At 36.3% G+C, this 16,945-nt stretch overlaps 1 protein-coding gene across 3 annotated transcripts in view; it reads left to right on the forward strand.

Annotated features, from left to right (window-relative positions):
- AFG1L (AFG1 like ATPase) overlaps positions 1 to 16,945 on the forward strand; it is a 201,286-nt gene that overhangs the window by 91,842 nt on the left and 92,499 nt on the right. For all 3 annotated transcript variants that reach the window (XM_059083931.2, XM_059083932.2, XM_067011566.1), the window contains exon 7: positions 9,226 to 9,284. In XM_059083931.2, coding sequence (XP_058939914.1) covers positions 9,226 to 9,284 — 59 coding nt within the window. The remainder of the gene's footprint in view (positions 1 to 9,225; positions 9,285 to 16,945) is intronic.

Consider the following 16,945-nt stretch of genomic DNA (forward strand, 5'->3'; position numbering starts at 1 on the left):
GGAAGAAAATGTAGAGGAGACAAAAAGAAAACAAATAATAAAATCATAGACCTAGGGACTTTCCTGGTGGTCCAGTGGGTGAAGCTCCATTCTCCCAGTGCAGGGGGCCTGGGTTTGATCCCTGGTCAGGGAACTAGATCCTGCATGCATGCCACAACTAAGAGTCTGCATGCCGCAACTTAAGATCCGCACGCGGCAACGAAGATCCTGCATGCCACAGCTAAGTCGTGGTGCAGCCTAAATAAATAAATAAATAAATAAATAAACATTTTTAAAAAATCATAGACCTAAATGTTAAATGAACTAAACATTCCAGTAAAAGGTAGAGGTTATCAGGATGGATTTAAAAATATCAAAAAATATACTTTAAATATAAATATAGATTGAAAGTAAATGGATGCAAAGAGATATATTCTACAAATAGTAATAATACGAAGCCTGATGTGTGTGGGCTTATTAACGTCAGATTAAATTGACTGAGGCAGGCCCTGCCGGTCCCTTTGGCCCCACCAGAGGATGCTTGTGCTGGGCTCTGCCTCTCTGTCCTCAGTTCATGGCAGCAGGGGTCCTGCGCCCCTGACTCCTGGGCCTTGGTGCTGGAGTTTGTCCACTAGGGATTACAGTTGTGGGTAAATCAAGTATTGTGTGGTGGTTTGTGGAAAACAGTTTTGAGCCTAAGATCAGTTCAACAACAGGGCATCTTTTGTCTAGCACCAAAACAAGTGACATAAATTCCTATCCTGGGATACAGCTACACAAGAATGATTTTCTGCCTTACCACCGATGTTCATTTATAATTATTTATGATGCCAAAAAGGAGAGGTATTTTCAGCATTAAGGAATGAATTAAAAGATCTTTGACAGCAAGTCCCATCTAATTTTTGTAGTTGATGTGGCAGGAAATAAGTGCGATATTATTGCAAAAGGTGAGTCATGGAGAGAGGTGCTAAGGATTGCACTGACTCAGCCATACAATTTTTGTAGAGATCAGTGCAAAAACCACAGTGAACTTAAAGGACTCTAAAGAAGTTACTCAAAGAATTCCATTCACTCACCACCCCCCACCCCCCACATTTGGTAGTAAGGGCGTCTGCCTCCAAAGACAACCTTTAGAGTCAAAGTGAAAAAAAGCTGTTGGCTGACCCTCAGCCTCTCACACTTGATAATGAAATAGTTGGTTCTGAAAGTTAACAGGGGACTTTGAATCTCTGCCACTACTTTTTGCCTGGCTGGTTTCGAGTCTTCTTTGTGCACAGGGGATTCCCCCAAATACCCACGGTCTGTTTTCTCATTGACAACTCCAGTCATGATATTTCTGTTCATTGAATTCTGTTATAAAAAGAAACTCTGGTGTGAAAAGCTACTTCATTGGTATTTGACTTTACTGAAAATAAATATATAAGGTAGTATTTTTGCAGTGAAGGTTTTATGTAACATTTTATTAAGTTTCTCTTTCATGGTTCTTAAAAAAAAGTCTGTGGAGCCTGTAATTTCCCTGGATCCCCATTATCATTTATAAAGGATTGCACCATTTAAAATGGCATAGGATATCTAAAATGGAGGCTGGCAATTATTATTTGAATCAAAAATGGATTCAATTTATAGGACTGTTCATGGGATTGATGGAGAGGATTTCATCTTCCTGCCATCTCTAAAGCAGTTTTCATTGAAAACATTAGCCAAGGATACACGTGGAAAATTAACATCAACAACAATAAATGTGTAGATCACCCTAATTTTTCCTTCAGATTTTTAAATTTGTGTGTCACCATACACAGTATTGGTACTTGGCAATGAATAGGAATGAGCACTTAATAACATGGATGAATTTCAGAAACATTAGGCTGAGTTAAAGAAGCCTTATACAAAAGAATATATACTCAGTAGTTTCATTTTTATGAAGTTTTATATAAGGTTTTATGGTTTGCTTTGGAGATTTTAGTATATATCTTTAACTTATCACAGTCTACCTTCAAGTGATATTAGATTGCTTCAGGTATGGTCTAAGAACTTCCCACAGAATACACCCATTTCTCTCCTCCAAGTCTTTATGCTATTGTTTTCATACATTTTATTTCCACATATGTTATAAATCCCACAATATATTATTATTATTATTATTATTTTTTTTTTTTTTTTTTTTTTTTTTTGCGGTACGCAGGCCTCTCACTGTTGTGGCCTCTCCCGTTGCGGAGCATAGGCTCTGGACGCGCAGGCTCAGCGGCCATGGCTCACGGGCCCAGCCGCTCCGCGGCATGTGGGATCCTCCCAGACCGGGGCACGAACCCGTGTCCACTGCATCGGCAGGCGGACTCTCAACCACTGCGCCACCAGGGAAGCCCCATATTATTATTTTTGCTTTAAATAATTATCTTTTAAAAGAATTTAGATAATAATAATTTGAAAAAGGCTCATATTAACCCACAGTTACCATTTCTGGTGCTCTTTACTCATTTATATATTCCAGGGTTCCATCCAATATTATTTTTCTGCCTAATGACTTCCTTTAAAGATTTCTTATAGTTCTGGTGTTCTGGTGATGAATTCTTTCAGCTTTTGTATGTCACAAAAAGTCTGTATTTGAAAAGATGTTTTTGCTCAGGATAGAATTCTATGTGGACAGTTTTTTTTTTTTCTCTTTTTGACCTTTAAAGATGTTGCTCTACCATGTTCTGGCTTGCATTGTTTCCAATGAGAAGTTGCTATCGTTCTTATCCTTATTCCTCTGTATGTAATATATATTTTTGCCTCTGGCTGCTTTTAAGGGTTTTGTTTTGTTTTTTCCTCCTTTGATCACCAGTTATAAGCAGTTTGATTATAATATGCCTTGATGTAGTTTTATTCATGTTTCTTGTGCTTGGGCTTTAATGAGCAACTTAGATCTATGGGTTTATAGTTTTCATCAAGTTTGGAAATAATTTGGCCATTATTTCTTCAAGTATTTTTTCTATGCCCTCCTCTTCTCCCCTTCAGGTACTGCAATTCCACATATATTGAGTTACATAAAGTTGTCCCAGAGCTCACTTATTCTCTGTGCATTTTTTCTTAGTTTTTTTTCTCTCTGTGCTTCATTTTGGCTAGTTTCTATTGCTATGATTTAAAGTTCACTAACATTTTCTTCTGCAGTGTCTAATCTGCTATCATTCCCATCCAGCATATATTTTTTGTCTCACATATTGTAAGTTTGCATCTCAAAAAGTTCTTGGGTCTTTTTATATTTCCCATGTCTTTATTTGATATGCTTGCTCTTCCAGCTGCTTGAACACATGGAATACAGCAATAACTGTTTTAATGTTCTTGTCTTCTAAATTTATCATCTATGTCATTCCTAGGTCTGTTTCTGTCGATTGATTTTTCTCCTTGTTCTGGGTCATATTTTCCTGTTTTGCTGCATGCTTGGTAATTTTTTTATTAGATGTTAGACAATATGAATTTTACTTTGTTGGGTATTGGATATTTTTATATCCCTATAAATATTCTTGAGCTTTATTTTATTTCTTACAAACAGTTTGATTCTTTTGGGTATTGCTTTTAAGTTTTTGTATGGCAGGACTAGAGCACATTTAGTCTAGGACTAATTTTTCTCACTACTGAGATAAATCCATTTTCAGTATTCTGCTCAATGCCCTATAAATTTAGAGGTTTTCCAGTCTGTCTGGTGGAGACAGGCACTCTTCCCAGCCATGTGTGAGCCCCAGTGATGGTTTCCTTGAGTACTTTCAGATGATTCTTCTCCTGGCTTCAGGTAATTTCCTCACACACATATGCTGATCAGTACTCAGCTGGGGACTTAACTGGGACCCTCAGCAGTTCTTCAGAGCTTTTTCACTGGGCAGCTGTCTTTTCTCTGGTACGCTGCTCTGTGAACTCTAGCTGCTTTTTCCTCCCTGGACTCTCACCTATCTCCTCAGTTGGGGAGACTTCCAGGATCTGTTTGGGTTCCCCCTCCTTGTGCAGAGTGCTATAAACTTCCCCAGACACTAAGTGCATTTGTTTCCTATTCTTGGGGATAACTGTCCCTTTTTTCTGGTGTCCAGTGTTCATATAAAGCTATGATGACCAGGTCTGGGATTATGGAAGGCCACTCTAAAAGTCTGTCCACGATAGTGGATTCAAGGAAGGCTTGTTAGAAAATGTGGGATTTGAGCAATAGATTGTATAGTATTAGAAAAGAATGGGCTTCCCTGGTGGCACAGTGGTTGCGAGTCCGCCTGCCGATGCAGGGGACACGGGTTCGTGCCCCGGTCCAGGAAGATCCCACATGCCGCAGAGCAGCTGGGCCTGTGAGCCATGGCCGCTGAGCCTGTGCATCCGGAGCCTGTGCTGCCCCACAACGGGAGAGGCCACAACAGTGAGAGGCCCGTGTAATGAAAAAAAAAAAAAAAAAAGAAAAGAAGGTAGAGGTAAAGTCATGAGCTTGTGCTGACTCTTCTGCCTAGGATATGCTTCCTTCTTCTCTGCTTGGTGGCACCCCGCTTATTTTTCCAAGGTGCTCTACTTCCATTGTTACCTGCAAAGCTGCCTTTGAACCCAGGTAAAATGAGTAGTTCGTGTTCTGTATATTATGTTTATACCTTGTATCCCTTTTAACCTTGTATCATGGTTATGATCTGGTTGTGTCTGTCAGCTGTGACAAGTCCAGCTGGTCACAACATGGTTCTGAAAAAGCCTACGAGTTTTAGCTTCATTAAAGACCTTCCTCAAAAATTCTAGATATACCAATTACTGGCTGGGAATTCAGCAAATTATTTTAAAAACTTTGAGTATCAGTTTCTTTATCTGTAAAATGGAGGTAGAAATATTTACTATGCAGCATTATTGTAATTTGTGTACAGTGTCTAGCAAATTGCCTGACTCCTAGTAGGTGTTCTCTAAATGCTAGTTCCTCCTTTTATTTATCTTTTGTCTTCAGCACTCATTTCAGTGCAGACAAATAATAGGAATTCATAAATGTATGTTGAATTGAATAAAAAATTGTAATATACCATCAAATGGGAACATTTAATTAGCTGTATTATCGATACATCTGGTAAAATACTTTTTGAACTCCAGTTAGATTTTTAAAAAGAAGCTAAGTAGCTCTTCCTGCTTACGTGGCCTAAAGGTGCCATTTTCTTTTAATCTATACTAAAATAGGAGTCTCCTGGAAAGGTAAATCAGATTGGTTCCATAGAGCCATATAATTATTTTGTGTTAATTTATAGGAAAACTACCCCCCCCTTTTTTTTTGCAGTACGCAGGCCTCTCACTGTTGTGGCCTCTCCTGTTGTGGAGCACAGGCTCCGGACGCGCAGGCTTCGCGGCCATTGCTCACGGGCCCAGCCACTCCGCGGCATGTGGGATCTTCCCAGACCAGGGCACGAACCCATGTCCCCTGCATTGGCAAGCGGACTCTCAACCACTGTGCCACTAGGGAATCCCGGAAAACTCCTTTTAATTACCTATCGTAAAAGTTTTTCTTACTCTAAATCCATATGTACTTATATAACTAAGTAGACATCCTGGTCGTTTTGACACTGGGTTTTTAAGGAAAAGATCTGCATATCCATGTGCATCTCCAAAGTATTTATGTAGATCCTTGTAATTATTTTATAAATCCTCTTTGCATGTACTTCATCGGTAAGTCTTATTACAGTTATTCATTGTGGGGAATGTAGAGGTCCTTATACCATTCTCAAAAAATGAATGCCCTGGGACTTCCCTGGTGGCGCAGTGGTTAAGAATCTGCCTGCCAATGCAGGGGACATGGGTCCGATCCCTGGTCCGGGAAGATCCCACATGCCACGGAGCAACTAAGCCCATGCACCACAACTACTGAGCCTGCTCTCTAGAGCCTGTGAGTCACAACTACTGAAGCCCCCACTCCACAACTACTGAAGCCTGCGCACCTTGAGCCTGTGCTCTGCATGCAACAAGAGAAGACACTGCAGTGAGAAGCCTGTGCACTGCAACAAAGAGTAGCCCCTGCTCCCCGCAACTAGAGAAAGCCTGCCACAGCAACGAAGACCCAACACAGCCAAAAATAAATGAATAAAAAATAAAATAAATTTATAAAAAAAAAGAATGTCCCATAATTCCAGTACTCTGTCTTATATGACCAAGTGCTCATTTAGCTCTGTTTAGAGAACATTAAAAAATAATAGGCAAGAACTTCTGTTGAATTTTAAAATAATATTTAGTAAATAATGACAAACTTTGATATAAATGTACTATAAAATCTTCATGTCTAAGAAAAATAATATTAAACAACTAATATTAAAAATTTTGGTAGCTAACATTTCAGGAGAGGATCTATTGTACTGATAATTTGCATAATATTTGAATCGCGAAAAACTCTGAGTACAGTCGTTTTTCACTTAAGTGTCCTGTAAAAACCTAAAGGTTTTCAAGCCAAATGAATTCTGTTTAGAATTTTGTTCAGAAAATACTTCCCAGAGCATAAAGTTTGAATTATATATCCTTGTAAAGGCTGATTTTTTTAAAAAGTTAACCCTTTAAAAATTAAGTCTCCAAGACTTAAAGCATTGTTATTCTACTTTAATTTTGCTGAGTGGAAATCTTTTAATCAAGAATATTACAAGTGGGCCTTTACATTTCTCATTGTCATTAACCTACTGAACGGTTCATGCCTGTTAAACTACATGTCAGGACCTGCCTTATATGTCCATAAAAAAAGATACTCCGTAAGACCAAAATGTTACCTTAACATAAACTTTCATTACTGTAATATTTTAGTTTTAATTCTGTAACATTTCATTTTTTGATATTCACTAGTGTTGTGTATGTTTCTCTAATAAATTTTCAAAGAGCTTATTGAGGCATAATTGACATGCAATAAATGGCACATATTTAAAGGATACAATTTTAAAAATACTGACATACGTATACATCTGTGAAATCACCACCCCAACAATATAATTAACACTTCCATCACACCCCAAATTTCCTCCTCCCCTTTTTCATCTCTCCCTGCCATCCGTGTCCCAATCCCTCCCTTTTCCAGGCAACTGATTTGCTTTAGATTATTATAGATTAGTTGGCTTTTCCTACAGTTTTATATATGTGGAATCACACAGTATGGTACTCTTTTTTTTGAGGGGTAGGAGGGTTTTGCCTCTTTTACCCCATATAATTATTTTGAGATTCATCTATTTTTTTGTGTGTATGAATAGTTTATCTTTTTTATTGCTGAGTAATATTTCATTATACAGGTATGCCACAGTTTATCCATTCACCTAATGATGGACATTTGGATTGCTTGTAGTTTTTGGCAGTTACAGATAAAGCTACAATTTTAGCTATTATGATAAAGCTGCTATAAACATCGAGTGTATTTAAAAAATTATTTCATTTTTGATTTTTACCACTTACTGGCAATCATGGCTGTCAACTCTTATTGTATAGCAGTGTTTTTATGCACCTTCCCCAGCAACTTTGTAATTAGGGAAGACTATGAAAATACCTAACTTTAAACCCATTTTTCCTGCATTTTACCCATTTTACTCATTCGAGGTATTGATTATAGGAAAAAAGATCTCATTTTGAAGAGATCCTGGCTAGCATTATCTTACCTTTTATAATATCTGGCTAGCATTATCTCACCTTTTATAATATCACTAAATAAAAATTTTAAATGTAACTGAATTTAAAGCCTGCATTATCTTACCTTTTATAATATCACTAAATAAAAATTTTAAATGTAACTGAATTTAAAACCTGTAGTCCTTAATTAACCAGAGCTTATGCAAATACTTTCTTCACTATAATGAGGTTATGATGAATATTTTTCTAAAGAGAATAAATGTTTCCTAATGACCATAGTTTATTTCCATAAGTAAATGTGGCAGTTGAAATCTTAGTTATCAAATTTTCTTTAAACAAGGAAATATAGAAAGGATCCCATAATACAATACTTAAAAAGAAAAATTGAGACACTAACTTGTGATTTTTATAATTTGGAAAACTTTTTACTGTTCTCATTTTTATACTTTTTTATTTTTTAAATCTCATTACTTTATAGAGTTGACTTTTAACAGGAGTATTTAATTAATTTATTTATTTAGGCTGTGCCTCACGGCTTGTGAGATCTTAGTTCCCTGACCAGGGATCAAACCTGGGCCTTTGGCAGTGAGAGTGTAGACTCCTAAACTGCTGAACTGCCAGGGAATTCCTTAAAAGGAATGTTTTATATGCAATAAAAATTCAACCTCCTGAAAAGAATATTCCAAGTCTCCATTATTATTATTATTATTATTTTTTTTTGTGGTACGCAGGCCTCTCACTGTTGTGGCCTCTCCCGTTGCGGAGCACAGGCTCCGGATGCGCAGGCTCAGTGGCCATGGCTCACGGGCCCAGCCGCTCTGCAGCATGTGGGATCTTCCCGGACCGGGGCACGAACCCATGTCCCCTGCATCGGCAGGCGGACTCTCAACCACTGTGCCACCAGGGAAGCCCCAAGTCTCCATTATTAACAAAACGTATGCAAAGCTTAAAATTTGTTTCCCCTTTCTATTTATTTATTCTTAACAATATGTGTGTTTATGTCTGTGTATATGCGTATGAAAATACATACACCATGGCACATACACATATATCTAAAAAACACTATTATAAGGCAACAAAAGCTACCTGTTTATGGTATATAATTACATTAACTTTACAGTCTATTAAGAATGGAGTTTTAATTTTTAGGTAGTTTCTTGGAAAGTGGCCTTAATGTTATTTACTTTAATGGAAATATATCAACTTGATATAAATACTGCACAGTTCTGTGTTGATGTGTTTTCTTAAATGGCAAACTGTGTTACACAGTCTTCTGTACTGAGAACTTTTATTATAGATGAGAAAAGGAAAATATAATTTGTTTCCCAGTAGAATCTGTATGTTCACATATTAAATACTTTTAAATAGATCTTTTTATGTTGAATTATTGATTTAGGATCATTCGTTATATCTTCCAAATTCTTTTCTTGCTTTTTATTATAGTTTAAAGCTAATTTGATTGAATGCCTTTTGATATTCTTTCGGTGATTGTTAATTTTTTCTGTTATTAAGAATATAATAAATATTGTATAGTACCAGAATAGAGATCAGTTTTGGTTATTTTTCTTCTCTTTTGCTTCTTTATCTTTTTCATCAGTAGAAAACTTTATTTGCCAGGCTAAAATATAAGCTAACATAATGATTTAGGTGAAGTGAAAAGCTAATACTAATTTTTTCTTTCAGATCTCTATAAAAATGGACTCCAAAGAGCTAACTTTGTACCATTCATAGCTGTCCTGAAGGTAAGGAAAATCACTTATGTTCACTGACTAATATCATATTGACTGATAATCAAGGGCTTTTATAGGATTGCTATGGTCTTGCATTCAGGCAGAATTTATTTTGTTATTTGATGGTAATAGTTAAAGACTAAAGGAGAAAGTAATCTTTTTTATATAGTATTCATCAATATGTACACAGGAAAAATTACAAAATATAGTCTAAATTATTGTCCAGCTACAGCATTTGATAGTTTGCATTTTATAAATTTTAATTTGAGATTTGCTTGTAAATATTATAGTGGAATGTTTCAACTTATACATTGGCTTCTGAAAAAATGTTTCATGTTCCTTGTTTCCTTCAGGTTAATGGCCATTAACATGTTTTCCCAGATGTTAAAGTTGCTATTTTGGAGTAGCATTATTACAAAAATATTGTAATATATTTAAGTGTGATTGCCATCAAGTTATCATGAAATTATGTCAAGTTGAGGTACATAAATAGTTTAAATATTTGTGTGTATTATCACTGCATAGAGTTTAAAATAGGCTTCATTAGAATATGATGAAGAATAAAGTAGCCTTCTTTTTCACTGTTAATTTTAGTAATTTTTTACACGATTATTCAATAATTCTACATTCTACCAATATTTATTGGGAACCTACTATGTGCAAAGTGCTGCATTAGGCATAATGGATAATATAATCATTAAGTAGGTTGTATTTCTTGCTTGCAAGTCATTTATAATCTGGTTGGGCATATACTATGTACACAGATACCTATAACACAAAGCAAAATGTTTTTGGTAAAATAATTACCAAAAAGAAGCATATATGCCAAAATATAATTCCTGTAATTCTCAGGCACATTTTTCCCTGTCCATAACAACATATATAAAGAAAGGATAGAATTGTGTTTTTTTTCTTAGAAAGACCTAAAACCTCAAAAATTCTTACCAAGAAGGAGGAGTAAAAACATTTTATATTCACATATTCTGAAGATGTAGTCAGACAATCTTTTTGAAATATACTTTAGTTGGAGCTATTGTTAGTGCCAAACTTTATTCTCTGTGCTATCCAAACATCTGTTTCCTTGACCAATTTTAGGTTCCCAGAAGATTTTAGTTTCTCTGAGATGGTTTCAGATATAGGAAAAAGTACTTTTTGAAGATTTATGCTGTTAGTAATATTTTCCCCTTTGTATTCATGTTTTACATTTGAGGAGAAGGTAGATTTGTAGTGTTTTCTCCACGCTAGGAATCCAAAGTAATGTGGTGTATGTAGGTACCAAAATACAAACAGGGAAGCTAAGAAAAATAGATGCTAAAAATAGTTTCTTCATGTAGCATAAAATACACAAAATATAAAGAGATGGCTCACAAATGAAACAAGCTAAAAGATTCTCAGGGAACTTTGTAGCTGTACTTTTTTTAACCCCAAACCTTATTTTTTGGTCAGTTATTTGTCATACTTTAACATATAATAGCATTACTAATAGACAACTAAATTGACCAGATTGAATTTAATTTCCTTTTCCTTTCCCACCCTTAATTTTTTTTTAAAGAGGAAGAAAAACCAAAGAGATGAATAATCTGATTTGAGATCCAACAAGTACTGAGATAATACACAATTTGAAATTAAATATGAACTGAAATTTCCAGGAAACTAAATACCAGATTGGATGAGAAAATATCGAAAATGTTATTTATTTAAAAGACTTTTCATGTAACAAAACATCAGTCTGATGAAATGTACACTAGAGCTGGTTTCCCTGGAGCTTTTTTAGTGGGCGTATGAAGTTTCCCTTGTAAGGCAAAGTTGTTTCATATTCATTTTACCTATTAACACATGCTAGCGTTACTCTTTCATTTTGGCCCAGCTGAGAGACATGTATAGTAGAAGTGGAAATACTAAATATCAAAACTTTGTTTTAATATAGACTTAAAACAAATAGAGGATCTTAGTTTAATAAAAAGATTATAAACAAGATAGAAATTTATATTGGGGAAAAGTACAGTGTAAAATCCTTTTTCTCCTTTACGTTTTCCTCTGTAAACTGAGTGATAACAAGTTTGTAATTCACCACAAGAATTTGTGATTTGTTGCTTGGAGTATTGCAAAATTACCAAAAACTTATGTAAGCTATTAGTGAACAATATTTTCATAAGATAATAAGAATGAGGAGGACTAATATGTTATTAAAAGCCATAGGTCTGGCACTTCCCTGGTGGTCCAGTGGTTAAGAGTCCGCCTTCCAATGCAGGGGACACAGGTTCAATCCCTGGTTGGGGAACTAAGATCCCACATGCTGCGGGGCAACTAAGCCTGCACGCTTTAGAGCCCAGGCACCACAACTAGAGAGAAGCCTGCGCGCCACAATGAAGATCCTGTGTGCTTGCAACTAAGACCCGATGCAGCCAAATAAATAAATATTAAAAATAATACAAGCCATAAGTCCATCAACAGATGAATAAACAAAATGTAATATATTCATATAATGAAATATTGTTCTGCCATAAAAAGGAGTGAAATTGTAACGTGATACATTATGGATAAATCTTGAAAACATGTTAGGTGAGATAAGCCAGACACAAAAGGACAAATATTATATGATTCCACTTATATGAGGTACCTAGGAAAGGCAAATTGATAGAGACAGAAAGTAAAATAGAGGTTACCAGGGGCTGGGAGGAAAGGGGAATAGGGAGTTATTGTTTCGTGGGTGCAGAGTCTCTGTTTAGGATGATGAAAAGTTCTGGAAATGGATAATGGTGATGTTGCATAACATTGTGAATGTACTTAATGCCATTGAATTATACACTTAAAAATGGTTAAAATGATGAATTTTATGTTATGTGTATTTTACCACAATTTATAAAAAAAAGAAAAGAAGCCATAGGACTAGAATGGATATAGGAAATGATCAGGTACATTTCCTCTAGAAACTGCTTGTAACAAGCAAAGGAAAACAAAACAAAACAGAAAACTCTTACATGTACTTTTTACTGCCTTTTAAGTAGGGAGTTTCCTGTTTTTTTCTTGTACTTTCTTTGAGTTTATTTTGCTGTTCTTTTTTAAAATTTACTGAAATTAATTTTTATCTCATTTTAACCTTCTTTCTTAAATGCATTTAAGGCTATTTATTTCCCTCTGACTAGCTGCATCCATGAAGTTTTGATATTTAGTATTTCCACTCAAGTTCAAAGTGTTTTCTAATTTCCATTGTGATTTCTTCTTTAACCCATGAATTTATCTAGAAGTCTATTTCTTAATTTCCAAACATATGAGAATTTTCTAGTTATCCTTTTGTTACTGTTTTCTTAATAAATGCTTAACTGCATTGTGGTCAGAGAATGTGCCCTTTGTGACTTCAGTTCTTTCAAATTTGTTGAAACTTGCTTTATGGCCCAATATGTGGATAATTTTTGTAAATATTCTCAGCATTCTTGAAAATAATGAGTACTCTCCAGTTATTGTGTGATACATATAATACCCATTAAGTTATCAATAGGTTTGTTAATTATGCTGTTCAAATCTTTATTCTTACATATTTTTCACATCAGTTATTGAGAGGCTTATGGAAAACATCTCCCACTATGACAGAATTTATCCATTTCTCTTATAATTCTGTCATTGACCTTACATATTTGGAGATTCTGTTGCAAGTTGCATACAGATATAGAATAATTAAATATTGCTTCTGAATGGAACTTTTAAAAGTTATTTTTTATTGTGAAGTAGTAATTCTCCTTGTTTCAAGCATAGTCATTATGTCCTGATGAAGCATTTTTATCACGTCTGCTTTCAAATCTTTTTTTAAAAATAAATTTTATTTATTTATTTATTTAGGCTGCGTTGGGCCTTTGCTGCTGCGCATGGGCTTCCTCTAGTTGTGGTGAGCAGGGGCTACTCTTCTGTTGTGGTGCATGGGCTTCTCATTGCAGTGGCTTCTCTTCTTGCGGAGCATGGGCTCTAGGCACACGGGCTTCAGTAGCTGTGGCGCATGGGCTCAGTAGTTGTGGCTCGCGGGCTCTAGAGCTCAGGCTCAGTAGTTGTGGTGCACGGGCTTAGTTGCTCCATGGCACGTGGGATCTTTCTGGACCAGAGCTTGAACCTGTGTCCCCTGCATTGGCAGGTGGATTCTTAACCACTGTGCCACCAGGGAAAACCTGCTTTCACATGTTTATCAGATAATTCTAACATCTCTGTCATGTTGATGTTGGCGTTTGATTTTTTTTTTATATTCTGTTTGAGGTCTTTGTGGTTTTTGGTATGAGTGATTTTCAACTGAAACTTGGACGATTTAATAATTTGTCATGAGACTTTGAATCTTATATTTGTTAATTGATATTTTATTGTGGTAAAATATGCATAACATAAGATTTACCACTTTAACCATTTTAAATGTACAGTTCAGTGACATTAAGTACATTCACATTGTTGAGCAACCATCACCACCATGCATCTCCAGAACTTTTTCACCTTCCCAAACTGAAACCCTGTACTCTTTAAATAATCACTCCCTATTCTTCCCCTCCCCCAGATCCTGGTAACCACCTTTCTACTTTCTGTCCCTGTGAATTTGTCATTTCTAGGTACCTTATATAAGTAGAATCATATAATATTTGTCCATTTTTGTCTGGCCTATTTCATTTAGCATAATGACTTCAAGATTTATCCATGCTGTAGCAAGAGTTAGAAATCCATTCCTTTTTAAGACTAATATTCCATTATATGTTTATACCAATTTTGTTTATCCATTCATCTGTTGGCCACATACCCTAGAGCACATGGACTTCAGTAGTTGTGGTGCATGGGCTGAGTAGTTGCAGTGCGTGGGCTCTAGGGTGCATGAGCTTCAGTAGTTGTGGTGTGCAGGTTCAGTAGTTGCGGCTCACGGGCTCTAGAGCGCAGGCTCACTAGTTGTGGTGCATGTGCTTAGTTGCTCCGCGGCATGTGGGATCTTCCTGGACCAGGGCTCAAACCCATGTCCCCTGCATTGGCAGGCAGATTCTTAACCACTGCGCCAGCAGGTAAGTCTCCTTCATTGTGTTTTGATTTGCATTTCTTAAATGATTAGTGATATCAAGCATCTTTTCCTGTGCTTCTTGGCCATTTGTATATCTTTGTGGATCTTATTTAAACTTTCTGTTTTAATTGGCTATTTGGACACTCTTCGGGAAGGAGGAGAGGCACTGCCTTGTTACTGCCAGACATAGGTAGACATCTGGGTTCCCTATTCAGCCTATTGACACCTGAGGCAAGGGTACTCCATGTTACTGCTGGTGGAGGGGTTTAATTTCCACTGACATTGTGGGGATGGGGAGGATGCTCATTATTGACTGGCAGGGATGAAAGTTCCAGCTCCCTACGTGGCCTTCCATCTCTTTTTTTTTTTTTTTTGCCTCACCGTGTGGCATATGTGGGACCTAAGTTCCCCAACAAGGGATCGAACCTGCATCCCCTGCACTGGAAGTGCAAAGTCTTAACCACTGGACCGCCAGGGAAGTCCCTGGCCTTCCTTCTTTGGCATTAGCCTAGCAGGAGTGTTCGTGGGCCTCATTACATCCTTGTGAGAGTTTAATTCAAGGCTCCCTTCAGCCTTTGCTAGAATGGGTGGAGGTGGCACCACAGTTTTCTGTGGTGTTTGCTGCAGTAGAACTGTTATGTTTTCTTTCTTGTTAAGCTGCCGTTTTCCTGGTCCTTTGGCTAAAGAGAGCAGGCTTTTGTTGGAGCCTCATTTGTCTGTGTCTGTTGGCTTTTCTGGGTCGCTGGCTTCTTCACTTCTAAGTCTGAGTTATATGAATCAAAAGAAGACTAGAGAACTCACCATTCTATTGTTATTCAGGTCTTGAGGTCCTTCACTGTTTTTCTTTCTTTCTGCTATTCAGTGTTTTCTTATGTTTGTTTTATATATAATTTCCAGGATTTTAAATTGTACATAGCAGGAGGAACAGGGGAATGTATAGCTACTCTGTCTTCCCAAAAGCAGAAGTCAGTTTATTAAAAGTTCTTGTCTGCTAATTCTGTCATCTCTTGTCATTTCTGATTTTGTTTCTATGGTCTGATTTTTTTTTCCTGGTTGTGAGTCCTATTTTCCTGCTTCTTTGCAAGTTTAGTAATTTGTGATGGGATGATGGACATTGTGATTATTGCACTGAGTCTCTGTTATTTCCTTTAAGACTGTTGACTTTTATTGGTAAGTGGTTTTTTCTTGCAGGTCATCCTGATCCTTCTGAGGCTTGTTTTTAAATTTTTTTTATCGTGTCTAGTGTAACCTTTACTGTAGGATTATATTTTAACCCTTCTTCTGGATGTCACCCTTATAGGTTCTCTACTGAATCCCCCCTCTTAGTGTTCATTGAAGTCTCTCTACTCTGGCTGTTCAGAATGCTTACATCTCCCAGCTTTGTGTGGATTGTTCTCCGCCCAGTCTTGTCAAGTTTCATCATATACATGTGCAATTTTACATTCAACTAAAGATTACAGACCTTTTCTATGTCGATTATCTGCAACTCTTTCTCTGTATAACTTCCTCCTTACTGAACTGTACCATACAAATTGCAACTGCCTCAGGTTTCCAAAACCCTGATATTGTCTCCTCAACTCATTTAGACTGTTGTGCTGAAGTCTAGAAATTGCCTCTAGATGGGAAGCCAGGGGAAATATAATACTTGCTTGCCTAATTTACTTCCCACATCTCAGGGATTGCTGTCCTTTGCTACCCATTGTGTTATGTCTGACATCAGATGTTTCACATGTTTTTTCCAGTGTTTTAGTGATTTATGGCAGGAGGGCAAAATTGAGTTTCATCTACTCTGCCTTGGTCAAAAGCATTAGTCTCTTTCTTAGTTTTTAGTTGTAAAGAAGAATAATGCAGGATTTTTTTTTTTTTTTTTTGTAATTTGGGAGCTCAGAGCCATATTTTTCCATAGATACAAAATATAAATAGGATAACTATAAAAAAAAAAAGCAGTGATGGGCACATCTTTCTCTCCCATGTTTAGAGGATTTGTTAAGTAAAAGATGGTATAGTCACATGAGGGGATATACTAGAGTTATTTAGAATGACATTTTCAAAACACATGATAATGTAGAATAATGCTCATGGATAATATGAGTGAAAAAAATATGATGTAGGAGTATATTATTCTCTCAACTATGGAAGTAATATACATACATGGAAAATAATGGAAATAAATATCCCAAAATTTAAAGAGAACTTATTTCTGAATAATAAGATTATAGATGATTTAAATTATCTCTTTTAAACCTTTCAAAGGTTTCTGGAATGATACTATATTATTTTTATAATAAAAATCATTTTTAAGTAGGTAAATTTTTCCCCACCCTTCCTAGAAAATTAGCAGACCTGGATAAGACTACCCATATTCAAAACTGAGAAATCAGCAAAAACCAAAATGGACTGACCATGGGTACCATGTATAGAGACTGTTAAAAAGATGAAATGGCAGGCATAAGAAGGAAGCATCAGGAGCAGATGGGAGAGGTAGGCATGAACCAACAAGTAAAAGCACTTGAAGAATATGCTTTAGAAGAAGAATTATCTTAGGAAATGGGAGATTTTTTTCAGATAACACTTTGTTATATTTTTAAAGAAATTAGGGACTTTCCTGGTGATCCAGTGGTAAAGAATCCACCTTACAGTACAGGGGACGCAGGTT

The sequence above is a fragment of the Kogia breviceps genome, chromosome 13, assembly GCF_026419965.1.
Source record: "Kogia breviceps isolate mKogBre1 chromosome 13, mKogBre1 haplotype 1, whole genome shotgun sequence".
Classification (NCBI taxonomy): domain Eukaryota; kingdom Metazoa; phylum Chordata; class Mammalia; order Artiodactyla; family Physeteridae; genus Kogia; species Kogia breviceps.